This window comes from Molossus molossus, unplaced genomic scaffold (genome assembly GCF_014108415.1).
Source record: "Molossus molossus isolate mMolMol1 unplaced genomic scaffold, mMolMol1.p scaffold_m16_p_1, whole genome shotgun sequence".
NCBI classification, from domain to species: Eukaryota; Metazoa; Chordata; class Mammalia; order Chiroptera; family Molossidae; genus Molossus; species Molossus molossus.
In genome coordinates, this window is record NW_023425344.1 from 53,620,848 (window position 1) to 53,640,231 (window position 19,384).

Here is a 19,384-nt window from a genome sequence, read left to right on the forward strand (position 1 = left end):
AGAAGTAAAGGAATTTTGCCTAAGATTATAGTTGCCCTACGTGTTGGGAGGCATTTGCAGTTTCCTAGTAGTGGTATTTGCAGGCATTTGCAGGTCCTTGCGAGCACGGTGAATAATGCTAATTTTGATTTCTGTAATCACTGTCACACCCACTATTTTACTGGTTCCCTGTGGGGGGCAAAAGGGGGATTGAGCTTCTGTCTTTAAAATCAGAGGAGCAAGAAGAATCCCTGCTGAGGATTTGGGGAAGCTGCACCCAGCCAGCCCACTGGTGTAATGAAGTGTTCCTTTACAATTCAGCTGTCGTCTCTGGTTAGCTCGCTGACACGCTACATCAATAGATCGCTTTATTATTTTATAAAATTATACTTAAGATAATTCTTTAGTTATAAGTAGGTAACTTTTCTTTCTTCTTAAAAAATAACTTTAACTTTTAATCTTTGATTACAGTTCATAGTCAATATTAACTTTATTAGTTTCAGATGTACAGCATAGTGGTTAGATAATTATTTAATTTACAAAGTGATTCACCAATATTTCCAGCACCCACCTGGCCCCACACATAGTACAATATTATTGAATATATTTACTGTGCTGTACTGTATGTCCCCATTACTATTTTGTAGCTTCCAACTTGTACTTCTCAATCCTGTCACCTTTTTCACCCAGTCCCTCAACCGCCTGCACTCTGACAACCACAAGTCTGATCTCTGTGTCTGTGAGTGTGTTTTAATTTTGTTTGTTTATTTTCTTCTTTAGATTCCACATATAAGTAAAATCATATGGTATTTGCCTTTCTCTGTCTTTTTCCACTTACCATAATACCCTCTAGGTCCATCCATGATGTCGCAAATAGTAAGATTTCATTCTTGTTTATGGCCAAGTAATATTCCCTTGTATGTATGTACCACTATTTTTTATCTACTAGTCTCTGATGGGCATGAGGGTTGCTTTCATAGCTTCACTGTTGTAAATAACTGCAATGAACATAGAGGAACACACATTTTTTTTTCAAATTAGTATTTTGGACTACTTTTGGAATATACCCAGAAATGGTATCTCTGGGTCATAAGGCAGTCCATTATTAATTATAAAAAAAAAATCCTTACTGTTTTCCATAGTGGCTGTACCAGGTTGCATTCCCATCAACAGGATATGAGGATTCCCTTTTTCTACATCCTTGCCAACACTTGTTTGTTGATTTATTGATGACATTCATTCTAACAGGTGTGAGGCAATATCCTATTGTAATTTTAATTTGTATTTCTCTGATAATTACAAATGTTGAGCATATTTTTATATATCTATTGATCATCTGTATATCCTGTTTGGAAAAGTGTCTAAATCCACTTTTTAATTGGATTGTTTGTTATTTTGGTGTTGAGTTGTCTGAGTTTTATAAATTTTGGATTATTAACACCCTTATGAGATGTGCCATTGGCAAATGTCTTCTTCCAATTAGTAGGCTGTCTTTTCATTTTGTTTATGGTTTCCTTTGCTGTGCAAAAACTTTTTAGTTTGGTACAGTTCAATGTGTTTACTTTTTAAAAAAATTTATTTTCCCTTGCTTAAGGCAATTTCACAAATAATATTGCTAAGGGAAATGTCAGACATTTTACTGCCTATGTTTTTCTCTGAGACTTTCATGGTTTGAAGTCTTACATTTAAGTTTTAATCCATTTCGAGTGCATTGTATATAATGTAAGAAGGTGGCCTAGTTTTAAATTTTTGCATGTATATGTTCATTTTTTCTCACACTATTTATTGAATAAACTGTCTTTATCCTATTGTATGTTCTTGTCTTCTTTGTCCAATATTAAATGACCATATAGGCATAAGAGTAATTCTGGGCTCTCTATCCTGTTCTATTGATTTATATGTCTGTTTTATATATTTGAACCATGCTGTTCTAATTACTATAGCCTTGTAGTATAGTTGGTATAGTGTAAGATGATACCTCCCACTTTGTTCTTCTTTCTCAAGATTGCTGTGGCTATTTGGGATGTTTTGTGTTCCATATAAATTTTTGAATTATATGTTTTAATTCTGTGAAAAATGCCATTGGTATCTTGATAGGAATTGCTAGACTCTGTAGATGGTTTTGGGTAATATGGACATTTTAGTGATGTTAATTCTTCCTATACATGATCACAGTACATGCTTCCATGTATTTGTATCTTCTTCAGTTTCTTTCTTCAATGTCTTATAGTTTTATGAGTACAGTTCTTTTTACCAACATAGTTAGATTTATTCCTAGGTATTTTATTTGTTTTTGATACAATTGTAAATGAGATTATTTTCTTAGTTTCTATTTCTGATGGGTTGTCTAGTGGTTAGGATTTGGCACTCTCAGTGATCTTTGATGTTACTATTGTAATTGTTTTGGGGTGTCATGAATGTTTAGGTAAGCAGTAAAATACCGATTAATGTACATTTCCCCTACCTTTCATGCCTTGTTTTCTTTGTGGTTAAATCTCTCTTGGTTTAGAACAGTACAAAAAGGGAAAGATAACATAGGACAATTTGGAATACTATTTTATTAAATAGGCAGAACATAGGTTACAATTTTAAATATTCAAAGTGGTTGAGACTCTTGTTTATCTAGTGGTTGTGGAAACACATGCTGTGTGAGAGAAATCTGTGATGATTGTGAAGCCATGGAAGTTTCAAATTAGTTTATTGGCTTTAAAATTAATAACATCTGAGGGGCCCTCAACTTCCAGGTATGGTATACTTGTAATGTTTATTTGGAAGCTAGTTGCTTAGAATAAATGTTCATAATAAGTGTAATAGGAAAAATCTATTTAATTTACTATATAACATTTATTATCCAATGCAATGGAAAATAGGAAACAGAATTGTTTTGTTTTGTTTTTTTATCCTCATGCGAGGACATTTTTCCATTTTTTTGTTCAGGTAGAGTGGGAGAGAGAGAGAGGAACAGAGAGAGAGAGAGAGAAACATCGATGTGAAAGGAACACATCGAGTGGCTGCCACCCGCACAACCGACTAGGGCCGACAAACTGCAACCAAGGTACATGCCCTAAGCGGGAACCGAACCCGGGTCTCTCCGGACCGCAGGCCGACGCTCTAACCGCTGAGCCAAACAGGCCAGGGCGGAAACAGAATTGTTTACCCTAGTAATAATTATATAAAAATAATTAAATTTAATATAGTAATTATATTGAAGAGATGAGCTTGAAGAAAATAGTGTTAAATATAACATGAAGCTATAGATGGACATTGTGAAAACTATGGGGATTTTGAGGGCCTTTCAACTTAGCAGCGGGAGTGATGAAAAGGCATGGGTGGTGTGTAGCTTCAAATAAGCAAGGCGAGTTTGCAAGCTGGCCTTCTACAACTCAGGAGTACTTTAATTTTTGCCACTCATTTCTGATTCAGGCTCCTCTGCAACCTTGTGAAGCAGAAACCATATGCAACAGAAACGCAGTTCCAACCCCTTATTGTGAATTTTACTCACCTGGTGCAGACATGCTGCCGATCAGACAACCGTGAAACGTGTTTCCAAGAAGAGGTACTGTATGCCTGTTTCCTTGTCTATTCTCCTAGCATTCCTAGGACTTATTAAAGTTAAAAAAAGCTATTGTCTCCACTTCGATCTGGAATGGATTAGGACAAAATAACAGTTTAGATCAGTGATTTATTTTCAACCTTTTCCAACTCATGGCACACATAAAATAATTACTAAAATTCTGCAGCACACCAAACAATGTATTTTTTGCCAATGTGACAAAAAATAGGTATAATTATGATTGATTTCCAAAAAGTAATAATAGTAATTACTTATGCCTTTTGCGCCAAAGTGACTTAAAAAAAATCAATAGCTGCCCTGGCCGGTTTGGCTCAGCGGTTGGAGCATCGGCCTGTGGTACAGAGAGACCCGGATTCGGTTCCCGCTAAGGGCACGTACCTCGGTTGCAGTTTGTCCCGGACCCTGGTTGGTCGTGCGGGTGGCAGCCACTCGATGTGTCCCTTCACATCGATGTTTCTCTCTCTCTCTCTTCCTCCCGCTCTATCTGAACAAGAAATGGAAAAATGTCCTCGGGTGAGGATAAAAAAAAAAAATCAATAGCCTATATTTGTATATAAGGATTCCTGGTGCCTCGAATTAACCAATCAGACACAACCATACTGAGCTACATGAACAATGAGATGCTACCCTATTATTTGACTTATGTATTTATGGTTCAAGAGAAGGCATTCACACTTGACGACTATTGTTGTGTTGGCTGTTGTCATTTTTTAATTTGACATTCTAAGGGAAAAGAGTTCAGTGCACCTGACTAAATAGTCAGGTATTGCATATTTTAAAAATTCTTGCCACACACTGGCTGAAAATTGCTGGTCTAGATCGATTGGTGTAATTGATTACATTTGGGTTTAGAATATGTTGATATTTATATTTATTTGAGGAAACTAGGAGTGTTAAACATGATCAGAGATGAATACAAGAGTCATACCACCAGGTGTACTGCGGATGTTGAGGATGGGGGGGTGAAAGGAAGAAGAATTAATTGAAGCTTTGGTAATTGTAAAGAAATAGTGTCCTTAGAAACACAGAGAAATTTTTAAAGAAATAAGTTTAAAGACATGTCTGAGCAAACTGTAGTTTTGTTTTAGAAATTTTCAAGGACATAATCAGGAAGAGTCACCAAATGTAATTTGGGGCTTAACTAGGGAACATAGAATTTTCTTTTCTCAGTAGCCAGATCACTAGATTAGATGTTGAAGAATAGACAGAAGAAAGAAAAATGGCCAGAAAAGAGTATCTATCTGTGCATACACACTGAACTGACTACCAGTAGACTACTTTCTGTAATTAATCTACTTACATATGTTTAACAAGTAAATATTTTTCATAAGATAGAAAAGTGTGACCTAAATTTTAAAGAATATTCATGTAAATTAAAGAAGAGTTGGATCAGACTGACCTCTCAGGGATATGACTTGAGGAGCAGAAACTCTGATATAGTAGCTAATAACATCTAAGTAGAGAAATGCAAGGATAAAGTTAAGAAAATTAATAAAGCACCCTTTAAGTCAAAACAGACCGGGACTAGTTAGGACTAGGGCTAAGTTGAGCAATGGCCCAGGAAAATGTTTTTATAGGTAACAATTTTCATGAATGCCTTAATTACCTTCACTGGCTCTTTTCTACCTATTCAGCTACATTGTACATGTGCATTATATTAAAAGTCATATATCTATAGTCTAGTAAAGAGCAGGCAAATTACAGCTCCCAGGCTAAATTGGTTTCACTTCCCATTTATGTAAATGCAGTTCTATTGGGACACAGCATGCCCATTTATTTACCTAATGTCTTCCACTGCTTTCTGTCTACAACAATAGAATTGAGTAGTTGCAGAATTAAGTTGTGACAGAGACTGTATTAACTGCAAAGCTCCCAATATTTATTATTGGGCTGTTTACAGAAAAAAAATTTGTTGACTCCCAGATTAGCTGACACATAAAATGAAAACAATCACCTATACTATAATTTATTTTAAAGCCTTTTACTTTTTTTGTAAAGCATTCAGAAGACATGTCTCTACTTGAGTGTCAACCCCATAGCCACACAAATAAACACTTTTGCAGAAGGGCATGTGTCTGGGAATTGCCAAGAAAGTTTTCTTGAAGTATTCTTGCTCTTGAGTGAGAATACTGCTTGCTCTATTTCATCAATAGCATGCTAGAAAGATTTTTGTGTGCTTTCCCCCACACTTTTTGCCTAATAGCAATCTTCAACTAAATGGTTGAAGAGCCCAAATCTTTTTCCTTTCTCTCCCCTTCCTTTTCTATTTTATTTTTGGGTTTCTTCTCAAACTTCAGGAGATAATAGAAGTTATCTGAAAAATATATCATGTTAATTAAAATGTGTTAGAATTATTTCTTCAGATAGAAATGCTTATTATAGGTAATTATGCCTCATCTCTAAAGTTTGGTCAAGTTTACTTTTGTATGGTTTTTTCAGGGTAGTGATTGTGAAATATGAGTGTGCATCAGAATCACTTATAGGGCTTTCGATAACAAAGTCATTGTTTTCATCCTCAGGGTCTCTGACTCAGCAGGTCTGGGGTGGGGTCTGATAATTTGCATTTCCAGTTCCCAGGTGCTGCTGATGCCGCTGGTTTGGAGACCACTTTAAGAACTGCTTTTTAAGGTGAAAACAGAGAATAATAAACTGTTTCCCTGCCTCCTCCCAGTATTCTCATATGTGAGAAGTTGGAATGAAGGACAGCAACAGAAATAATAAAACAACTGGAAAAACAGATTTATGAAAAAGAGTGAAAGAATATTGGGATATTAAAAATAAAGAGTAGGCTAGAATATTAAAAAATAACTTTATAGCCCTGAGCTGTTTGGCTTAGCAGTTAGAGCATCGGCCTACGGACCAGAGAGGCCTGGGTTCGGTTCCCGCTAAGGGCACGTACCTCAGTTGCAGTTTGTCCCTGGCCCCAGCTGGGGTCATGTGGTGGCAACCACTCGATGTGTCTCTCTCACGTTGATGTTTTTATCTCTCTCTCTTTCTCCCTCCTGCTCTATCTGAAGATAAATGCAAAAAATGTCCTCTGGTGAGGATAAAAAATAAAATAAAATAACTTTATAGTGAAGAAATAGGCTTAGAAAAAATGTGGGACTAGATAATCAAAATATTTTGGAATCTTATTGTCAATAACTTGTGTAAGTCTTTGTGCTATTGCTTGTGGAAGGGGTCTAGGTTTGACTTCAGTGTAAAGGGATACTACCTAGTGGCTTTGGGAGTCTCCATGGGTTCACGATCCCAGAGCAAAGAGACTCAGCCAATTATTGGTCTGTAGATGTTCCAAGTCAGGTTAAAAGACTAACTGCTCCAGGGATCTACCTGCATTTTTTTCCCCTGAGATTGTAATAGTTATGGAAACCTGTTCTGCCTGTTAAATGAGAAAGCAAGCAGGTTTGAAAACTGCCTTTCTAGCTATGGCTATTGGGAGGATGAAGCATTTTTAGGCAAGATGAAAGCCATATTTTGAGAAGTAAGCCAGAATAAAGAACATTTCTAAAGAGAAAAAAAGTGAACCAAAATCAATGTTGGGATGTTGGCAAGAGTAAGAATGAACCATAAGGAAGAAATAAAATAAGAAACTCAACTGTAAAGGATAAATCTGGATTATCCAAAGAAAAGGCATCTCACATTTCATGAAATAACATGGATTGTAGACATTAGCAGGTTCGAGGAGGAAATTATCTCTTCCAGTTCAGTGGGGAGTGGTAATTATCTCCTGAGATATTTATCTAGCAATTGAGAGATAGAAGAAAGTTAACATGAATTAGAAGACATTTGGACAGATTGAAATGAAATTTAACAAAACAAAATGAAGTTCTGCTTTTAGGTGTGACATAACACAAATTCATATGGAAAGACCTGTTGGTTTAAGTAATCTATGCTTAACCACTTGATAGGTCTACTCCTGAAATAACTGCAATCTTGGGATGCATTTCTGAAGAAAAATACAAGTATCAGATTAAGGAATGTGATAATTCCATCCTATACGGATCAGGTCATCTTGCGTTATTATGTTTAGTTTCTTAGGATACTTTACACAAGTTTTAAAAATTATGTAAACAATACACGAACATGATAAAAGTTCAAACAGAAGAGCAGGGTACATTTTCCATTCCCAAAAGGCAACAAATTTTATTTATTTAGTTAGTTTTTTAATTCTCACCCGAGGATACTTTTACATTAATCTTCAGATAGAGCTGGAAGGAGAGAGGGAGGATTAGAGAGAAACATCCATGTGAGAGAGACACATCGATTGGTTACCACCTGCACAGCCCCAACTGGGGCCGGGGATGAACTGCAACCAAGGTACATGCCCTTGGCCAGAATCGATCCCAGGACTCTTTGGTCCGCGGGCAGCGCTTTTACCACTGAACCATACGGACCAAGGTGGTAACCAATTTTAAATTTTTACTTTTAATTTTCCAAGTGATTATCATCATCACTTTAATATTTTCTTAAAATATTACTATCATTAAAGAATATAGTGCACTTACACTATCTTCAACAACTCTTCCTGCAGACTCTCAATTATTTTTTAATGCAGTTTTGGTTCTTATATTGGTTATGTTTTATTTACTGGTTTCTCAACTTAAGTCAGCCTTTAAAACATAATTAGCATGTCTATGATTTCTTTGCCAGCTTTCCCTTCTAAAACTCTACTATTACTTCTATGTTGTCAGGATTTATGTGGCCAGCTTTGTATATATTGTGTTAATAGGTTAATGCCCAAAACAGGAAACCATTAAATAGTATATTCAGTAGTATGTTTACTTGAAATATTATTTACAGCAGTTCCATGAATAAATTGACCAATAGGTTAATGACTTATCCTGTGTCCTCTAAAAGGTGTAGAGATTAAATAAACTTTCTTTTCTTATCTACTGTCAACTGCTGAAAATCATGCCACATTTATTTAGTTTGCATATTTGGACTGTGATTTTTTCTAGTATATCCTTCTTTTTTGAGAGTTTCTAATTGTCTTCCTTTTTCTTTTTTTGAAAATATATATTTTTTATATCCTCACCCAAAGTCATTTTTCCATTTTTTGTTCAGATAGAGTGGGAGGAGAGAGAGGGAGAGAGAGAGAGAGAGAAATATCGACATGAAAGGGACACATTGAGTGGCTGCCTTCCGCACGACCCAACCAGGGCTGGGGACAAACAGCAACTGAGGTATGTGCCCTTAGTGGGAACCCGGGTCTCTCTGGACTGCAGGTCGACGCTCTAATTGCTGAGCCAAACTGACCAGGGCTATTTCAGGTTCTTAATCGGACAGTTTTCATAATAGGATATTCTATCACCTAAAGCTACATTTCACAAAGTCCTCTGACTTAGTCTTTCAGTTTGAATCTAGTTATTTCGGAGACTGATTCATGGCTGTCTACATGGAGTTTTTTTTTTTTTTTTTTTTTTTTTCAGTGTAATCCTGGGTAAATCTGATGATTTCTAAAATCCCAGTTGTGTTTTTTTTTCTTTTTTCTTGGATACTTTTAAGTTTTGATGGGTTACATTCGTGTGTGTGTGTGTGTGTGTATTTTTTTTTTTCAAATGATCACATGGGAGATAAATTTTCTGGGTCCTTGTATTTTTAAATATCATTTTGTCCATATATTTGCACAATATTTTTGATGCTATGTCAGTTGGGATTCATTAGTTGTAAATAATAGGGTCAAATTCTAACCCACCTAAGTAAAAATTATTTACTGAAAGGATGGCTGTGGCTTCAGGAATCTAGTCTAGGCACAGACAAGAACCAAAGCAGCTGGAATCAATGACTCTGGTCTTAGTGCTGGTACACCGCGTCATGTTCCTCTTCTGGGCTCCTACCTCTGCCCTTGGGACATCAGTCAATGTCATACCAAAGGCTCTCTGTTTGTTTCCCAGAAGTTTATCAATATCTCTTACATTGATGTGAGATTTTTAAAGCATTGATAGAGCTTCATTCTTTTATTTGTTTATTTTTTTGGTATATTTTAACTGTTACTGAACTGGAATGTTGGAAGAGATGAGAGACAACACATTTTAAAAGGAGATGGACAAATTATGTCCAAAGAGCATCTAGAATGGAAAAGGGATTGAAAAGCATGTCCCAAAGGATATGGAGAAATAAACTGGTAAAGTTTATCCCAAAGTCTTAGGATGGGTGACATGCTAGCAGTCTGCTAAAGGTGTCCAGGATCATGGGAAATCAGAGTGGCTGATGTGGTCTCAGCATAAGGAAGATCTTTCCTCTTTCTCTTCTCTGTTATCTACATTCCATTAGATAAGTCCATGTTTTGTATTTAAAAATCTTGCTTGAAAGAAAATAAAAATAAAAACCTTGCTTGGGCCTTACCTCAGGATGTGGAGTTATCACTTCTTGTCTTATTCAGGGCATTCTTCATTTTATAGTAGTGTTCTCCAATGCTTTCCTTCTTCCTTATCTTTACCAAAAACTACCCCACCCCACCCCAGCATTTGTTATTATAACAAATTAGAAACTTACCAAGAAACTATGGAATAAATAAGGTGAGGAAGGACTGATGTGGAGAAATATGAGTTCTGTACTATTGTCAGATACAGAAAAAATGAACAAGATTAAATATGAGAATCTTGAGGTTGCTTATGGGAAAATTTCTTATGAAGATTGGTTTTAAAAGTCATAGCTTACGAAAGAAATGATGATACTTATATCCAGAGGTATTTTTAAAAATGAGCTTAAATAGATTCCACTCTCTTTGGATAACTTAGGTGTGGTACTGTTTGAGGATAGGAAGGAAGACTAAATTAATAGACTTCTAGCCATTTTCCACAGGATCCTAGGGGCTCTTAGGAGTGTACATCATCTATCCCCCAGGGTGTGTGTGTGTGTGTGTGTGTGTGTGTGTGGTTGTGCGTGTACGTGTGTGTGTGTGTGTGCATGTGTGTGTGTGCGTGCATATCTTAGCAGTGGAGTTCTGGGCTCCCATCCCATTTTGCTAAGGATCTCACTTTTATGTATCTATCTGGGCTTTCACAAATGATTTTTTTTTTTTGAATAATGACTAGACATAAAAATTGGGGGAACTGCTGGTATTTATATAGAGGTCTACAGCAATATACATGAAGGAGGTAGAGATGCTCTGATCTATTTTAGTAGTTTTTTCCTCTTGAATTTCTGTACTTGACTATGTGATGATTTAGCATGAAATAACCCTAGAGCAGTTCTAAAATTCAGTGAGAAGCTGATGTTGCCCTGCCACAAAATCATCTCATACTTTTGTGAGGAGGCAGAAAATGTTTATTACAAATCTGAAGTCCTAACAGTGGGGGAAGCATTACAGTTAATTAAATCCTAGCGGTTCTAAGACATTGAGAAGCAGGGACTCAGAGCAGATCTCAGGCATGCAATAGGGAAGTCTTAAGATTTTCTATAAGGGGGTCAGAGCTGTTTATGTGGTTTTTGTTTGTTTGCTGTTTGTTTTTCCCTTTCTCATGGATGTGCTTATTTGCTTTTTTCCTTAGGAGTCCAAACTGATAGAAAAATGCCAGTCTCTCTTGGGAGGCTAAATGATTCGAGAAAGTATCAATGCAGGATGTTTGCTGGGACCTGCATTTTGTTTTTCATGAAAAAATGAAACCCACGTCTAACATTCAAAATAACACAAGAATCAAGTTATTTTTCAGCTGTTTACAATGTTGCTCAAGAACACTAGCCAGTCTACACTGGGTCCTTCCTTTCTACTCAGCAGAGAAATCTGCTCATTGTAACCCCCTTACAGCCCACTTTCATTCTCCCTTTCCCCACAAGCTTTCACTTCTTAGAAGCAGCAACAGAAATATGAAGTTAAGGGGTCTTTGAAAATCCTTAGGTAGGTGTAATGGGCTGCCACCCCCACTGTGAACTGGGTGCTGGGTTTTTAGAGTAAAAAAACCCCAAATACAACCTGAGTTTCTGTCTATACCACTTCTAAAAATTACTATTGAAGAATTGAATGCAACGTGCTTTATAATAAAGTTTTCTTCATCACTATTTTGCCTTTCATCTTACCCTATACATATGATGCAGACACTGGAAAAGGTCCTAATATATTTAAATTAAATTCAGCATTCAGTGATAATTTGTAAAATCTTCCCATAAATCCTGGCAGAAATGACAGAAAGAACTTATCATGGACTTTTTACTTTCCCAAAACTTTTAATGTAATAAAAAACAGAAATGTATTACTGCTTACTAAATAACTGAATTATTTTTAGTCAGAAAAAAATGTAATTCTCACTGTTGTGCTCTTGATTTCAAATCATTTTCCTCACTCTAGTGTTTTTAGCATGTTTACATACATTAGCAAGTTAAATCCAATAAATATTTGTTACGTTACTATTGCGTTTAATATGCTGGGCTTGGTGCTGCAGAGACTAACATGAATATGATAAGACCAGATCACTAATGAATTCATACACGATATAAACACAAAAGGAATTATAACAAAGGGCAAGTTTCAAATTTCTAGTGTCACATGAACAGAGCTAACTGATATGCACAAGAGTGGTTTTTTAAAATTGATTTTAGAGAGAGAAGAAGAGAGAGAGAGATTTATTGTTCTACTTATTTATGCATTTATTGGTTTATTCTTGTATGTGCCCTGACTGGGGATCAATCCGACAACCTTGGAGTATCCGGACAATGATCTAATCAATTGAGCTACCCCAGCTAAGGTAATGCACTGAATTTTTGATCACCCATTGTCACTGAGACCAGGAAAGGTCATGGTTAAGGACTAGAAAATGGGCATAGTTTCAACACAGAAAGATGTGGTAGAGTGTGAGGTGTTTCAAGCTATGATGAGTTAGTCAATTTGGCTAGTTTTAAGACAAGAACAAAGTAGTTGTGGGCATAAGTTTTAGTGGAAGATGGAGCTACAGTGATGGGTGGAGTTTAATTATAACAGCTAATATTCATTGCACACTTTCATGCAAAGTGCCAACCATACAATCACATATTTTCGGGGTATTATTACATGTATTACTCCTATAACTCCTACAACCATTTTATAAATGAGGACACATAAAGAATGCCAGATTGGGAGTATGATTTAGGGTGAAGCCATAGACTATGGTGGTTTAAAAGTGTGGATTCTGGTTTAAAACTGTAGATTGAGTTCATCTAGCTCTTCTAAAGCCTTTAGCAAATTTCCTAACCTCTTCATGGCTTTCTTTCTTCATCTATAAAATCAGGTTGAAGGCATAATTTCCTCATGGGACTGCAATGAACATTAAATAAGTTGATATGTGTAAAGGATTTAAAATAGTGCTTGGCAAATGGTAAGTGCTATTAGTTTGAACAATATGAAATTGCTGCTTGTAGGTCAAATATTGACAAAATGGCTCAGTAAGGTGTTAGCTTACATCATTAGTTTAGAAGACAAATGGGTGCCATTGGAGGCTTTTGCCCCCTCTAATTGTGCCCTATTCCTCTTTTTCCTTTCACATGTAGACATACCATCATAATAGTAGACCCACTGGCTTTCCCAACTCGCCAACTGCCTTGCAAACTATTCTTTTCCCCTTCAGTTCAGAAATCAATGTGAATAGCCCTAAACAAAATGCTATAGTAATATTGAATAGTAACACTGAAAAATCTGAATGTTTCATTCAGCCAAAAGATAAGAATCTACACCACCATATTAGGGAAAATCATATAGAAACGACTCTATTTGTGCCCCAGCAACTGGATCATATTTGTGAAAAAGGAGGCATCTATACAAAGGATTTTACAAAAAATATTTCAGATAATTTATTCACTCATTCACCAACTCATTCAGTCCTTTATTCACTTGATTCCTATTGAGCACATCTTATACACAAGACACAACATCAGGTACAGCAAAGTATACAAAGAAGAATGTGACAGGTCCTCTACCATTAATAAGTGTAACATCTGGAATCGAATTTGAACTACTGTATAACTGGTGGTGAAATATTTGGACCATTAAGACATGAATAAATAATTTTGTGACAAAAGTTTATATTCTTCTATTTTTCAAAGATGACTCTGAAGTGAAAGATTTTTTTTTGTCTCAGAAATTGTATGTTATTGTGAAGTAACAAATTATTATAAAATGTAGTAGCACACTACTACACACATTTCTTATCTCTTGCAGTTTGTGAGGATCAGGAATCCAGGGGCAGTTTAGCTGGGTTTTCTGGGTCAGGGTCTCTCAGGAAGTTACAGCTATTACACAGGGATGAAATCATCCGAAGGCTTGGCTTGGGCTATCACATGGCCCACACATACGGCTGTGCCTTGTTGGTCTATGGTTCTTATCACGTAAGAAGCATAATTCTATAATCCAGACAATACCACATGTAACATGCTGTCTTTGGTTTGTGAGTTGTATGTACAGATCTTCAGGGCTGCTCTGAACATGGCAGTTGGCTTCCCCCAGAGCCAGTGACCCATGAGAATGAGCAAGGAGGATGCCAAAGTGTCTTGATGAGCTGCCTCCAAAATTAGGCGTATCCCTTCCACTTCCCTCCATTCGTTAGAATTGAGTCCCTAAGTACAATTCATGTGCAAGGTGAGGAAGATTAGGCTATTCCTCCCGAGAGAAGGCGTATCAAAGACACTATGGATATATTTTAAAACTACTGTAGAAGTGATATTAATGCCTTATTTAAATAATTTATTCAAACCTTTTTGCATCTGGAAGAAGTCTGTTTTCATGGGTTGATGACTTTTTAATCACAGCTTTTCTATTTCCTGATTTAAAGAGTAACACATGCTCGCCCTGGCTGGTTTGGCTCAGCAGTTAGAGTGTCCACCAGAGGACCAAAGAGTCATGGGTTTGATTTTGGTCAAGAGTCATGGGTTTGATTTTGGTCAAGGGCATAAACCTCGGTTGTGGTTCGGTCCTGGTTATGGTTCCGTCCTACCCCTGGTCAGGGTTGTGTGGGAGGCAACCAGTTGATGTTTCTCTCTCACATCAATGTTTCTCTCTCTCTCTCTCTTTCCTTCCCACTCTGTCTGAAGATAAATGGAGAAATATCCTCAGGTGAGGATTTAAAATAAAAAAAATGAGTAACATATGTTATAAAATATTTAATAAGCATAAAAACATTTTAAAATGTGAATCATCTATAATTCTATAATCCAGACAATACCATATATAACATGCTATCTTTGGTTTGTGAGTTTTATGTACAAATATTAGTGTTTACACACTTATAAACACATATTTTATGAATAGTAAATATTTTGGAATATTTGTGTGTATATTCTTATTTAGAATACATAAGAAGAATTTACTTCTATAATTAAAAATTATTTGGAAACAATTCTAATAGCTGAATAACATTTTATGGGTAAATATTTCTTTCTCTCTTCCTATTTTTTACACTTATGCTATTTACTTCCTTTGACCACAATAAATAGAAATATAGTAAGTATATTTATATAATGTCTTTATATGTTTGATTATTTCAATATAAGATTCTAAAAATAGAATTATAATATAAACTCACTGCTCAATTGCTTTCAAAAAAGCACATATGTATTTCTACCAGTGGTTTGAGAGCCCAACTCATAGTAACTTGATGAGTATTTAATATTATCATTTCTTAATCTTTACTAATTTAATAGACCAAAAAGAATATTTCACTGTTCTTCAGTTTGTGTTTTGTTAACATGTCAGTCATTTCATTGCCTCTCTACTCCAAATTCATCCTTTGCTGTCAGCTTTGTGAAATGGTTATGGACCTTTTAAATGTTTTCTTCACAGCTTGCATGCCATGTTTTGTCAGTAGAGGGCACTGGAGAAACACTGTTGGAGGAAGCAGGTCTTTCCTGACTTCCAGTGTCTGGTTGGCCAGGCTCCTGGGAAGCTGACTTTTTCTTCTCCACTGCTCTCCCCTGTTTTTTTCCTCCACTGGGTTCTGCAGTGCTAGTTGCTGGTAGGGTGCAGCTTTCTCTAGCATTTATTCCCCAACCCCTTTTTCAATTTTTGATTATGTTTGTGATCACATAGCCTGGAACTCCAAGGCAGGCTTGTGCCCTAGCTCAAATCATTACTCTCTGCACCTTCCTCTCAACTTGGTACATGTCCCCTTAGAAGGCTCTGTGGGGCTGGCCATCTAGTGAGCCACTTGCCCGACCTTTGTCCCATGCAGCCTTAAAGATGCCACAGAATCAAGTCATACACAGAGTTATATTAGGTTCCTTGAGGCCCCTCCAGCTCCCAGACCTAGTAGCACCTCTGACTTTCTCTGTGCCACCCTGCAGCCTTGGCTTACGTGTTCCTCTGAACTGTTTCCTGGGGATCTCCAGACATAGACCCTATGTGATCTGAGCCTTGTACCTGTAAAGAAGTCCCAGGTCTCTCTGCCTACCTGCCCAGCTGCCCTAGCTGGCCCACCTCCCAGAGGTTGTTTTCCTGCTTGCCCTCTGGCTGTGGCCCTGCTCTGGCATAGGCAACCAGCCAGCTTCTCCTCTACCCAGTGGGTTGCAACCACACCTTCTCTGGTGAGTTCTGAACCCCTCGTTCCATGCTTTTCCTTTTTGGAGCACTCTCCCTCAGCTTTAGGCTGCTCTCTCGAGTTCTATTTCCATCTTTTAGTCATTCTCCCATCATAGCTTAATAATTCTTTATAATAAACAACCTCTTTAAAGTACTGTGTAGTTTCTGTCTCCTGATTGGACAGAGACTAATGCAGTTGATCACTGTTAAGATACAACTTTTTTCATATCCTTAGTAGCCATTTTCATTTTCTCTTCTGTGATCATTTTACATGTCATCTGCCTTTTTTTCCTATCCAACACTTGGTATTTTTCTAATGCATTCTGTAGACTTTCAGTATATTAAAGATAAGTCTTTTGTTATGTGTATAGCAGGTGCGTGGTGCTTCTTTAAATTTTTTTTAAGTGCACTAAATTTGAACTGTTACTTCTGCTTATTTTCTTATTAATCGATAAATAAAAGGTTAAAGATGCAATCTCTGTTTTACTCAATAAAAGAGACTTCCTAGGACTAAAATCTCACAGCACACATCTCCTTTCATCTGCTTTGGGTTTTGGTGACACTGAGAAGTAATGCTTTTGTCTTGAAAATTTTCATAAACCAACTGGGTTGAGTACAGACAACCTTATCCCATAGTACATATAATATAATACAACGATTTAATACAGTGTGCATGAGAAATGCAAATGGAAGTAGTTTACAGAATGGAAGAAAGCTGCATGCAATTCCATTTTAATATAGAGTTCATAAATAAAAACATAGATGAGACTTGTGGCATTCTCAGTGTGTTTTTTCCCCCAAATTGGTTTGAGCATCGTTTTATAGAAAGATGACTCAGAGAAAGAACAGTGCTGTAAAATCCTTGCTAGCTTCAGCTACTATAGCTTTGCATCATCCTGTGTATTCATTCAGTAACAATGGTTATTGCGGGCCTAGGTTGGCCTAGCTGATTAATATGTTAAGACTCTGTGGCATTTATGTTTGTAAAAATAAAGAAAAAAAGTTTAACTGACCTAAAAAAATCCTTAAGATTATTTTTGAAAGTCATTAGTAAAACAGAGCAAAAAAAAAAAAAAGGATTCAGGTTGAGGAAATTACATTTTGGATTTCTTACCAGAGTCCTGAATCCTTTCCTCTCCAACGATCCGATAGCTCTGATGTTACAGAGAGCCAAAAGTCACCTGCCTACATAAGGACAGCCCGAGATTTTATTAAAATACTAGCGTTTTCAAGGAGCTATACGACACCTTCTCCATCAGATTTCCTGGTGGGGTAAGAATGCGCTTCTGTTTTATTTCACGAGCGGGCAGCGTTTACTGTTGCATCGTTTCTGAGAGTTGGTTGTTGCTATTCCAGTTCCTTTGACGGTTCAAGCTCAATGGCATTCAAACTGCATGACACTGAGGATGCCATTTAAATTCCAGTTCATTGAACGTTTCACTATAAAAGCTATTTGGAATACACAGTATCCAAGCTTATTTCAGTTGCTGAAACTAAATTCAAGCTCATTTCAGTCCAACTGTGAACCCTAGTGAATCTCAGCACCTCGAAGAGAGACAAGCTTTTTCAACATTCAGTTTTCTACATATTCAAGTTCATATGTATTTGCACAAATGCAAGGATAGGATGTATACACTCATCAAATAGTAACATCGCTCTGATTTTGAAGTGTTTTAGCAGTAGTAGCCTGAACTACTAAACCGTTGTCTCTGTTTGTACTACCTGTTTACTTTGAAGATATTTCAGTATAATTGCCCTTTCTGTACTGAATCTAAAATGAAAAGGAGAAAAAGAGTATTAAAATTTGGACACATCTTGTGCATTGAATCTATCAAAAGAGCAAGCACCCAGCATGCATGCTCTTGACTTACTTTGTTATTGTTCTTTGAATCTCTCTGTTCTCATCTTCATTTAATCTTTGAAGGATGGATTCCAGGAGAGAAAAATGAAAGTTAATGTACTGAGCCACCTGATTAAAAAACACACAAAAAGAAAGCAGAACATTTATGTGAGAGGTGCTGGGTCAGGAGGAAGCAAAGACAGATTCAGGGTGATGGAATTCATACATCACTGCTAATTTCCTCTGTGTCTTTATCCATGAGGAAAATGCGAGCATTCTTTTTGGAGGGTCCCTGTAGGAGCCTGTGCAGTAGTGGGATGTCTGTCTTCTTTAGCCGTCTTCTTTCTGCGAATGAAAATAAGAACCAACTGCAATCAAAAGTCCATAATAGAGAAAAAGTAAAAAGATCATTTGGCCATTCGTTTTCTTTCTCCAGCTCACTTTGAAAGAAGACTTCTCCCCAAACAAACAAAAACAAACAAAAACCCCACATACAATAGTAGGCACTCACTTGAAAGAGTTAAATTGAAATTAAAACCTTTAGATGAACTAAAATGAACTTCTTCTCTTGTTATCCCTCAAAGTTTGATTCAGAGAATTCAATCTTGCCTTTGGTTAGAATGTTCAGACAAATCTCCAGACCCATTTATGCTTTTTATCAAGCAACACACTGCAAAAATTCTTTATAATTTTTATTCATTCATTCATTCATTCAACAAATATTTATTGATCCTTTCCTACTTCATTTAATGTAATTTTATCTTTCTAGTTATTCAGGTCCAATACTTTGTAATGATCTTCAATTCTTCCTCTCTCTCTTACTCCACATCCAATCCTCAGCTCTTCCTTAAAAATATATTCAGAATCTTTTGATAGTGGGGTATTTTTATTTCACTCATCTGTGGGCTTTATCCATTCAGCTATGACAATGAGATAAGAAGGAATATAACTGCCAATTTGGTATATTCTCAACAATTCTAATTTCCAAAAGTGATCTAAGTACTTCTACCACAAAAGCACCCCTAGCTTTCTGTCAAAGTAGCTTTCACCTCTGTGACTTCATTTTCATCACAATGAAGCATGAACAGAACATAGTGCCCTTATAGTCATCTTATTTTCTCCCCTCTTCCTTCCTTAAATATTTTTGAGTTCCTACTATGTGTCAGGCATTGCTGCATAGTGCTTGGGACCATATAGAACCAAACAGAGTAAAATCACTTCCCTCATGGACCTTACATTCAACTGGACAAGACAAATAATAAAAAAATCAATAAAACATGCCATATATTAGTGGTGATTATTCTGAAGAAAAATAAAGCAAAAAGGAAGGGAATAGAAAGTGTGTGTGTGTGTGTGTGTGTGTGTGTGTAAATATATGTACAGAGAACTTTGCAATTATTGATAGGGTGTTTGAGGAAGCCCTCAATTAATAAACATTTGAGTAAAGCCTAAAAGAGATGAAGGTGGAATCATGAAGCTATTTGGGGGAAGTGTGTTCCAAACAGAGTAA

At 36.5% G+C, this 19,384-nt stretch overlaps 2 protein-coding genes across 2 annotated transcripts in view; one reads left to right on the top strand and one right to left on the bottom strand.

Annotated features, from left to right (window-relative positions):
* Window positions 1-11,091, top strand: part of LOC118626085 (alpha-fetoprotein-like) — a 43,845-nt gene extending 32,754 nt beyond the window's left edge. Inside the window, exons 14-15 of the mRNA XM_036255430.1 lie at window positions 3,403-3,535; window positions 11,047-11,091. Coding sequence (XP_036111323.1) covers window positions 3,403-3,535; window positions 11,047-11,091 — 178 coding nt within the window. The remainder of the gene's footprint in view (window positions 1-3,402; window positions 3,536-11,046) is intronic.
* A 6,638-nt stretch (window positions 11,092-17,729) lies between these two features.
* The window catches only part of RASSF6 (Ras association domain family member 6), a 66,808-nt gene continuing 65,153 nt past the window's right edge, over window positions 17,730-19,384 (bottom strand). The window contains exons 9-11 of the mRNA XM_036255536.1: window positions 18,101-18,219; window positions 17,906-18,003; window positions 17,730-17,805 (exon numbers count right to left, since the gene is read on the bottom strand). Coding sequence (XP_036111429.1) covers window positions 17,730-17,805; window positions 17,906-18,003; window positions 18,101-18,219 — 293 coding nt within the window. The remainder of the gene's footprint in view (window positions 17,806-17,905; window positions 18,004-18,100; window positions 18,220-19,384) is intronic.